The sequence below is a fragment of the Amblyraja radiata genome, chromosome 26, assembly GCF_010909765.2.
Source record: "Amblyraja radiata isolate CabotCenter1 chromosome 26, sAmbRad1.1.pri, whole genome shotgun sequence".
Classification (NCBI taxonomy): Eukaryota; Metazoa; Chordata; class Chondrichthyes; order Rajiformes; family Rajidae; genus Amblyraja; species Amblyraja radiata.
Window position 1 is genome coordinate 36,691,171 of NC_045981.1, and position 10,628 is coordinate 36,701,798.

At 53.6% G+C, this 10,628-nt stretch overlaps 1 protein-coding gene across 1 annotated transcript in view; it reads left to right on the forward strand.

The window, feature by feature from the left end:
• LOC116988159 (ras-associating and dilute domain-containing protein-like) overlaps positions 1-6,391 on the forward strand; it is a 29,616-nt gene extending 23,225 nt beyond the window's left edge. The window contains exons 9-11 of the mRNA XM_033044720.1: positions 1,349-1,449; positions 4,029-4,168; positions 5,925-6,391. Coding sequence (XP_032900611.1) covers positions 1,349-1,449; positions 4,029-4,168; positions 5,925-6,024 — 341 coding nt within the window. The 3' untranslated portion in view covers positions 6,025-6,391. The remainder of the gene's footprint in view (positions 1-1,348; positions 1,450-4,028; positions 4,169-5,924) is intronic.
• Positions 6,392-10,628: the final 4,237 nt, after the last annotated feature.

A 10,628-nucleotide genomic window follows, 5' to 3' on the forward strand; every position in this document is an offset into this window, starting at 1 on the left:
AGGGGAATCGAGGACCAGAGGACATAGGTTCAAGGGGAAGGGGAAAAGATTTAATAGGAATCTGAGGGGTAACTTTTTCACACATGGTGCCAGAGGAGGTAGTTGAGGCTGGGACTATCCCATTGTTTAAGAAACAGTTAGGTACATGGATAGGACAGGTTTGGAGGGATATGGACCAAGCGCAGGCAGGTGGGACTAGTGTAGCTGGGACATGTTGGCCGGTGTGGGCAAGTTGGGCTGAAGGGCCTGTTTCGACACTGTATCACTCTATGACTCCATGACTTGCGATTTTATGATTCTGCATAAATAAACCTTTCCTATTCCCTAACACATCATCTTTGAAGATGGTTCCCACATATATCACTAATTTGGTAAATTGACATTTAATTTCAAATGCTAGGCACCTATTTTGAGTCGGAAAGACACAAAGTGCTGGAGTAACAGGTCAGGCTGCATCCCTGGAAAAATGGATAGGTGACGTTTTGGTTCGGGACCCTTCTTCATAAGGTCATAAGGAATAGGAGTAGAATTAGGCCATTCAGCCCATCAAGTCTACTCTGCCATTCAATCATGGCTGATCTATCTCTCCCTCCTAACCCCATTCTCCTGCCTTCTCCCCATAACTTCTGACACCTGTACTAATCAAGAATCTATCTATCCACTGCCTTAAAAATATCCACTGACTTGGCCTCCACAGCAGTCTGTGGCAAAGAATTCCACAGATTCACCGCCCTCTGGCTCCCCTTCAGACGGAGTGTAAGAGCCACCACTGTTTGTGTCACATGACCGACCGCTTTAGGTGACCAGTCCTGTTGTAATCACCGTTTCACTGCCACTCTGGCCGAGCTCTGTGTGTAACAGCAGCTCCGTTGTTGTTTCCACAAACACTGCCTGACACGCTCAGTCTTTGCAGCCTTTTCTTTATTATGTGATGATAACAGCAGAAAAAAATGTTTATTACCAAAAAAATGTCTCTATATTCTATACAGAGTGTGATGAAAGAAATGTACCAATGAATATGAGCGTGTAGTCAGGAATGTGGTTAGACTTTAGAGATGTGGCCTGTCCACACTGTATCAGTCTCTGACTGTAGAACACTGTAGCGGGCACTGGGTTAGCTGGCAACAAGCTCAGACAAACAACCTTCCCACGTGGCCCTTTCTACTGCCTCCAGCTCAGAGCCTGTCAGCTTCCCTCAACATACACATTCCCTCTATCGGCCTGTTATTATATCTGCTCGGTGTCACGGTTCAGCCGAGGGTGGTTCTCAGCCAGGTACAGAGTGTGTGTCTGCACGGAGCTGTGAGCAGAGCCAGTGTTCACTCGTGTTCTTTGCCTCCCGTTGTAGATAGTCCCAGCTCCCAGCAGGACCAGACGGATGATGAGGTGTTCACTGTCCAATTGGAGCGAGGAGATCATGGTCTGGGCCTGGCACTTGTGGATGGACAGGTGAGGATATCTGCTGCAAACCTCACCCTCGCCTCCTAACCCAGCGTATTCACAGGGCAGGCTGCGTATTCACCACTCCCGGTGTAGCTGTTCCATCACTGTGTAACTGTGCAGGGTCATGCTTTATTCAGGGTGAGGGTACTTTTTCATGTAACTGGCTGATACTCTGAATTGGAAGGAACTGCAGATGCCAGTTTACACCGAAGATAAACACAAAATGCTGGAGTAACTCAGCGGGACGGGCAGCATCTCTGGAGAGAAGGAATGGGTGACGTTTCTGGTCTGAAGAAGGGTGTCCACCCCGAAACGTCACCCATTCCTTCTCTCCTCCATTCTCCTCTCCAAGACAGACTGGGCAAGATTCAGCCGATGTAGAACATTTTGTGTCCCGTAGTTCAGGAACAACACTGCTTGGCTTTCATGGTGATCTCTGATCGACCTTCCATCCATCGCCTGTTCCTTCAAATGCTTCCTTTAACATGATCACGAGAAGTAAAATAACGTTTCATTCCACGGTGAGCAGGAACCTTGGCTGACCCCCCCCCCCCCCCTCTGACCCAGGGTCATGGCTAACTGATTTGACCCTCTGCACTGCCCCAGAGCCCATTCTGCTCTCACCACTTCTGCAGCTCTTGTATCCCCCCCCATCCTGAGGGAGGCGATGTGTCTAATCTCAATGACCACAGTCCTGGAAAATATTCTGCTTATCACTTGGCCGTGATTCTGTGTCTGTGGCCTTGGGATGTTGCGGAGAGCAGATTCCAACGTGAGCTGCTGCCTGGACCTCCGTGTACGCTGGTATAGACCACTCACCAGCTCACCCTCCCTGTTCCTACACTGTCGCCCCCCCACACTGTCGCCCCCCCACTGTCACCCCCCCACTGTCACCCCCCCCCCCCCACTGTCACCCCCCCCCCCCCCGTGCATTGAATGTGATGCGTGTCTGTGCTAAACCAGGCTCTCAAAGAAAACTGTAAAGGTGCAGAAGGAGTGATTGGGAAACAGATGGGAAGAGATGGCCGTGTAAACTGTGGTTACTGTGTAGACAAAGATGCACAAAGTGCAGACAACACGTGCCTTTTACAACCCAAAACCCCGCAGGGAGCGTGGAGTTAAAGACAATGTTCAATGCTCAATTCATGGAAGAGGTTTATAAAGTTGCCAAAGTCGGGGATTGGGAGAATTGACAAACTTGGCAAAGGAGGAGGACCATGATACGGATAAAGAAATACAACGGACCTGTGCGGTGTAGAGATGTCTGTGTGCGTGTGCGTGCGTGTCTGTGCGTGTGTCTGTGTGCATGTGTCTGTGTCCGTGTGTGTGCATGTGCATGTGTCTGTGCGTGTGCGTGTGTCCGTGTGTGTGCGTGTGCATGAGTCCGTGTGTGTGTGTGTCTGTATGTGCGTGTGTCTGTGTGTGCATGGGTCCGTGTGTGTGTGTGTGTGTCTATGCGTGAGTGCATGTGTCTGTACGTGTGTGTGTGTGTGTCCGTGTGTACTGGGTACTGGGCTACTGCTGAGGGGTTTGTGTGGGGGGGGGGTAGCGGGTCCGGTGCGGAGGCTGACGTGTGGACACAGACTGGCCTGTGACTACTCTACTCTACCCATTGTGAATGACAGGAAGCTGTCGCCCTGGCAACGGACATGTCTGGCTCTTTGACATTCCTTCCTCTGTGGCAGTGAGAGGCAGAGGGAGACCACGCCCCCAATCCCCCCCCACCCCATCCCCCCCGCCCCTGCCTCACCGCCCCAGCCCACCCAACCCCCTGCCCCAATCCCAACGCCCCCCAGCTCTCACCGCTCCTCTCCACTCTCCCCAAACTGTCTCCTCCCTCCTCCCCCCCACTCTCTGTACCCCTCAATATTCCCCGCTTACTTCCCCACTCCTGTCACACCCCAACCCTCAGTCACTCCCCTCTATTCACCCCCAACATTTTGTCTGCTCTCCCCCCCCCTCATTCTCCATAACCCATTCCTAGTCCCCTGAACCCTGCTGTTCTCCCCCACTCACAGTGCCCGTGCAGGGTGTGCTGTGTGGGGCTGGGGGCAAGAGGCCAGGGGTGGGGGGTCGGGGATGAGTGGTCGGGGGTCAAGGGGTCGGGAGTGAGGGGTCATGGGGCCGGGGGTCAAGGGGTGAGGGGTCGGAGGTGAGGGGCTGGGGGTGAGGGGTCGGGGTGAGGGGTCGGGAGTGAGGGGCCGGGGTGAGGGGTCGGGGGTGAGGGGCTGGGGGGTCGGGGTGAGGGGTTGGGAGTGAGGGGCCGGGGGCGAGGGGCCGGGGTCGGGGGTGAGGGGCCGGGGTCAGGGGGTGAGGGGCCGGGGGTGAGGGGCCGGGGGTGAGGGGTCGGGGGCGAGGGGCCGGGGTCAGGGGGTGAGGGGTCGGGGGTGAGGGGTCGGGGGCGAGGGGCCGGGGGTGAGGGGCCGGGGTCGGGGGTGAGGGGCCGGGGGTGAGGAGTTGGGGGTGAGGGGACCAGGGGTGAGGAGTTGGGGGTGAGGGGACCAGGCTCCAGGGCCAGGCTGCTGATTCCAGTCGCTCTGTGGGAGGGAGATGTGACGCTGAGCCTTGTCCCTGTGTTGTGACAGAGCACGCCGCTGAACCTGAGTGGGATCTACATCAAGTCGCTGGTCCCGGGCTCCCCCGCTGCCCGGTGCGGGAGACTGAGGCTGGGAGACCGCATCCTGGCTGTCAATGGCATCAGCCTGGTTGGCATGGATTACCAGAGGTGAGTGGGGCCCCATCGCTGCCCCAGGCGGGCCCCTCCGACAGGAGCCAGCGGGGAACGTCAGCAGTGAGGGCACGTAGGTGATAGGAGCAGAATGAGGCCATTCGTCCCATCAAGTCTACTCCGCCATTCAATCATGACCGAACTAATGGAATGTTGGTCTTCATAACAAGAGGATTTCAGTATAGGAGTAAAGAGGTTCTTCTGCAGTTGTATAGGGCTCTGGTGAGACCACATCTGGAGTATTGTGTACAGTTTTGGTCTCCTAAATTGAGGAAGGACATCCTTGTGATTGAGGCAGTGCAGCGTAGGTTCACGAGGTTGATCCCTGGGATGGTGGGACTGTCATATGAGGAAAGATTGAAAAGACTAGGCTTGTATTCACTCGAGTTTAGAAGGATGAGGGGGAATCTTATAGAAACATATACAATTATAAAAGGACTGGACAAGCTAGATGCAGGAAAAATGTTCCCAATGTTGGGTGAGTCCAGAACCAGGGGCCACAGTCTTAGAATAAAGGGGAGGCCATTTAAGACTGAGGTGAGAAAAATCTTTTTCACCCAGAGAGTTGTGAATTTATGGAATTCCCTGCCACAGAGGGCAGTGGAGGCCAAGTGACTGGATGGATTTAAGAGAGAGTTAGATAGAGCTCTAGGGGCTAGTGGAGTCAAGGGATATGGGGAGAAGGCAGGCACAGGTTATTGATAGGGGACGATCAGCCATGATCGCAATGAATGGTGGTGCTGGCTCGAAGGGCCGAATGGCCTCCTGCACCTCTTTTCTATGTTTCTGTTTCTATCCATCTCAACCCCATTCTCCTGCCTTCTCCCCGTAACCCCTGACACCCGTACTAATCAAGAATCTATCCATCTCTGCCTTAAAAATATCCACTGGCCCCCACAGCCGTGCGTGGCAATGAATTCCACGGATTCACCACCCTCTAACTAAAGAAATTCGTCAGGAATTCCTAAAAGAAATTCCTCCTCATCTCCTTCCTAAAAGAATGTCCTTTAATTCTGAGGCCATTCAGCTCATTGAGCCTCAGGCACGAGTCAGGATCAGGGCTGACGGTTCATCCTGCACATCCCGAGTCCTTCCTTGTCCTCACTCACTCACTCACTCACTCACTCACTCACTCACTCACTCACTTACTCACTCCACGCCCCAGAGTGGCCGGCAGCCCAGGGCAGTCCACAAATCTCGCTGTACTCCCTCTGACCATCCACAGTACTCCGTGTGGTCATACCAGCTGCTGTCTGTCGGCACGGACACATATATTGTGTTTGTGTATAAGCGTGTGAGCATGTGCATGCCTGTGTGTGTACATGTATGTATGTATGTGAGAATGTGCGTGTGTGTGTGTACGCGCATGCCGAGTGCGTGCGTGTGAGTGTGTGCGCGTGCGTGTGTGAGTGTGCGCGTGCGTCTGCGCTTGCGTGTGCGCGCGCGTGTGTGTGTGTATGTGCGTGTGCGCGTGTGCGTGTGTGACCTGCACTAACGCTGTGTTTCTGTGGGCAATGGGCGCGTGTGTATGTGTGTGTGCGTGTGTATGTGCTGTGTGTGTGAGTGTGTGCGCGTGTGTGTGCGCGCGTATATGCGTGTGTAACCTGCACTAACGCTGTGTTTCTGTGGGCAATGGGCGTGTGTGTATGTGTGTGTGCGCGTGTATGTGCTGTGTGAGTATGTGTGTGTGCGCGTGTGTGTGCGCGCGTATATGCGTGTGTAACCTGCACTAACGCTGTGTTTCTGTGGGCAGTGGGCGTGAGCTGGTGCGTGTGACGGGGGAGTCGCTGTGGCTGCTGGTGGCGCGGACTGACCGACAGGCTGCGTTGAAGGTGCTGACCTCGAGCTGCTGATGTGATGCTGGGCTGGGGCTCCTGGTGAACGGTGTGGACACAGCCCCAGCTGCCCCAGCTGCCCCAGCTCCTGCACAACAACACACACACACACACACACACACGGCCCGGTTACTGCCGTTACCCCGGGCACTGGGACAGGCGAGGGGTGGCACTTGTGGGAGAAACCCCCCCCCCCCCCCTGGGCTGTACCCCCTCTGGAGCCAGGACGCTGGGCCGGCTGCTTTGGAGACCAGTCGGTGACTACAGTGGATTAACCCTGGATTTTGAAGATGAAGTTGGTGTTGGCTGGTTTGAATGTTTAACGTTGTTGTATAGCTCCAGCCTGCACTAATCAAATAAAGTATTATTGACCAGTTATTCTAAACCACGACTCGGCTGAATGGAACCCCTTACCCCAGCAAGGGCCAACGCCCACCCACACACGGGGCCCCCTGCTATGGGCTCCTGACTGGGGCCAGGATAGGGTCCAGTCTCACCTTGCCCACAACGCTGGCCCCAGGGGCCACAAACCAACACTCAGCAAGTCAGGCAGCGTCTGAGGAGGAAGGAAGTTGTGGACCCTTGGTCATAACTCCACGCTGTGACTTGGTCTCATCTCTGCACTCCCTCCTTCCTCTGTACCTCCATGGTGGGAGAGAGGGAGCAGCAACACGCAGAGACAAGGACTGACCTCGTTTACTACTCACATGCCCTAACCTGCACACTGACACCACCCTCAGCCAACCTCACACACACACACACACACGTGTAACACTTTGTCCAAGTTGCTGATCACACTTAGTCTGAAGCTTGCAACCTCCTCACCCACTGGCTTAGAATCATCTGCAAACACCAACATATTACACTTCATCCCCTCGTCCAAATTATCAAACAGCTCAGACCCCACCACCAGTTCCTAGACCCGAGTAGTCATCCCCTCCACGGATGCTGCCTGACCTGCTGAGATCCTCCAGCACTTTGTGTTTTGTTCAAGATTCCAGCACCTGCAGTTCCTTGTGTCCCCATAGTTATCCTGTTTATTAACCAATCTGTGTGTCAGAGCCTTGCCCGATCCCAGCACTGGGAAACAAACGCAAAATGCTGGAAATCCTCACCAGGCCGAGCAACATTTGGTGAAGAGAAACAATCTCGCTCCAAAAATGCCACCTTCTGCAGATGCTGCCTGACCTGCTGGCATCTCCTGGCATCTCCTGGCAACCTGGTTTTCAGTAGTTAATTTTGCAGAATAATGGCTATCTATTGCAACTGGAAATACTTCAAATTACTGGGGGAGAATGTGTGATAGAGAATAGACTGAGGCTTTAAGATAACCATTGCTGTAGATATCAGCAGTTAGCTGTAGCAGATAAAGAAGCAATAACAACTGTGGAGGTGACTGAGTCGCCATTGACAGCAGTTGTTGATGTGCTGGTCCTTGGCCTTACCTGCAGATCCAGGGATTGGGAGTTATAGCAGGTGAGAGGTGACCAGACTCGTCCTCAACTTACTGAATGGCCACACAAGGTCATGGAACAGACTGACCACTTCCGTCTCTGATCTTTCATAGTTTTATCACTGAAATAAAAAAATTTAAAGCCCCAAATCCAGAAATTAGGAATAAAACAAGTTATAAACACAGAAAATGTTGCAATGACTCATAGGTAGGGCAGAAAGGGAAACACTTATTACCCCACATCTGAACAAAAGAAGGCGGCAGGAGTTTCACACCGCGCCACGCCTGCAGAAGCTGCATGTCCGTCCCTGGATACATTGCTAATTAAGTGGTGGCCGAGGATGCCGAGTTCTGACTGACTGCCTGCCAGAGTTTTGATCTAAATTTCACTTTAAAACAGACTCGATGACTGAAGTGCTGTGGAATGCTCTGACGTTGTGGAAAGTTGCAGATATCTTTCCTGTCAATGTTGGGGCACCACGTAAACCACTCGCTGTAAATCCCATCGTCCAGGAGGCTGCAGGAACTCTGACACAGCGGGTCAGGCAGCATCTGCGGAGGGAATTGGACAGACGATGTTTTCTCACCCACACATGCTGCCTGACCGATGAGTTGCTCCAGTGGTATTTGCACACCTGGACTAGCGCCAATTACAAGCCCAGTCCGATATAAAATCTCGGGAACAAACAGCAATCATCAGGAATTCCCCCATGAGGGACCTGAATGAATCACTGAACTGTGGACAGGGAGGTGATGAGGTTCAGATCCAGTCCCTTGTCCGACCGGAGCCCTCTCTGCCGGCGGAAGGGAGCGGCAATCAGCCGGAGAAACAAGAAAATACAATTGCTGGAATCTGGAACCAAACACAAGCGGCTGGAGAATTGTGGGCGTTGCGGGTCGAGCCCCTGCTTCAGGGGGGAGAGGAAAGGGCCAGGGGAGAGAGTCAGTGGAGAGAGGAGAGAGCCAGGGGAGAGAGGAGGGGGGATAGGAGAGAGCCAGGGAGAGAGCCAGTGGAGAGAGGAGAGAGCCAGGGGGGAGAGGAGAGAGCCAGGGGGGAGAGGAGAGAGCCAGGGGAGAGAGGAGAGAGCCAGGGGGGAGAGGAGAGAGCCGGGGGGGGGGAGAGGAGAGAGCCAGGGGAGAGAGGAGAGAGCCGGGGGGGGAGAGGAGAGAGCCAGGGGAGAGAGGAGAGAGCCGGGGGGGGAGAGGAGAGAGCCAGGGGAGAGAGGAGAGAGCCAGGGGGGAGAGGAGAGAGCCAGGGGGGAGAGGAGAGAGCCAGGGGGGAGAGCCAGTGGAGAGAGCCAGTGGGGAGAGCCAGGGGGGGGGGGGATAATGCGTGGACCATTGGGGAAAAGATTGAATGGGAATATGCGGGGTAACTCCACCATTTTGTGACTATCAAAAGGCTGTGGGTGTTGCAATCGTTTGCTAAGGGAGGGGATGATGGGAATCACCTGGGGAGGTGAAGGGCGGGGAGACCCTGGTCCTGAACCAGACTCATAGATGGTCTAGGGGTGGACAACCGCAGCGCCCTCTGCTGGTGCGGTCAGCCAGAGCTCCAGTCGGTCACCACTTCCCTAAACAAGTGCCCCCACTCTAACTCTGCAACCCTCGCCCCCCCCCTCTCTCCCCCCCCCCCCCCCCCCCTCTCTCTCCCTCCCCCCCCCCCTCCCGAATCCGTCTGTCGTCCTGTTGTTTCATTGTCTGTATAACTCGTTATCAACGACCCACGGCCAACAATCCTTGATCCTCGTTACTTTCTTTACATGTTTTCATTCATTATTCTTTCTCTCTCTACATCACCGTCTCCCTCTCCCTCTCCCCTGACTCGTCGACCCCAAGCTTGTCCCGCGGAGTTACTCCATGTCTCCCCTACACTCTCCCCGCTTCCCTCTGCCCGGAAACATTAGAGGACTCCCACCAGGTGACATTCATTCATTCATTCATTCATTCACCCCCTCGGCACATGCAGTAACAGCCCGTCTATTCTAACATTAGTGCCTGTGTTGTGAAACCTCTCTCTCTCTCTGTTCCCCTCCCCGGGAACCTTCTCCGGCTCAAACACCCGAAGCTGCGCCTTGACCCGAACTCCAGCAGCCAATTCACCCACCAACCTGCACCAGTCTGAAGAAGGGTCTCGACCTGAAGATACCCCATTCCTTCTCTGCACAGATGCTGCCTGCCTGCCTGCCCCGCGGAGTTACTCCAGAGTTTAGTGTCTACTACCCCCTTTATTCTACGTTCATGTAAACAATGATTTTTGGACGTGTACAGATGGCGGGAAGGACAGGGACTTGCGTTAAACACAAGGTGAATGGAAACTCACCACCGCCTCATCCTCACCTGCACCGGGAACTCCCCCAGTTCCTGGCTCCTTACTGCCACCTGCTGCCAATTCAGAGCCCAGCAAGAGAGACAAGTGCAAGAGGCCATCCAGCCCTTCAGAAGTTCATAAATGATAGGAGCAGATGAGCTATTCGGCCCATCAAATCTACACCGCCATTCAATCACGGCTTACCTATCTTTTCCTCGCTTGCAAGATCTGTCAATCTCCACAGTAAAAATATCCATTGACTTGGCCTCCACTTCCTTGGGTCATAGAAACATAGAAACATAGAAATTAGGTGCAGGAGTAGGCCATTCGGCCCTTCGAGCCTGCACCGCCATTCAATATGATCATGGCTGTTCTTTAATCATTCTGCATTTCAACTTTATCTGTCCACCTCAGTTGTGTAATTTTTCGTACACATGGCAAACTAAATGTACCTGCAGGTCTCAGAATCTTGGTCCCACCAAGATGCAGCACAGAGTGTCACAGGAGATCCTTCTTCCCTGTGGCTCACAAACTGTACAACTCCTCCCCCTTCTGTCGTGGGGTAAACTGAGACTCCACCCCCAGCCCACCCTAAATATTTGCACACCCCCAATCCTTTCCACTCTGCACTTTAATTTCACGTTCCATGTATCTTGTTGTGTTTTATGACTGTTGGCAGACCAATTTCCCTCCTGGGATGAATAACGTTCCATCGTATTGTTTCGTATAAATTATCAATCGAGCAATTTATTTTTCAGAGATCCACTTTGTTTTGTATGGAACAGACCCAGGGGTTCAGTTGGATAACTTTGAAAGCATCAGGACAGGTTGTGGACTTAGGGACACATATAGAAACAG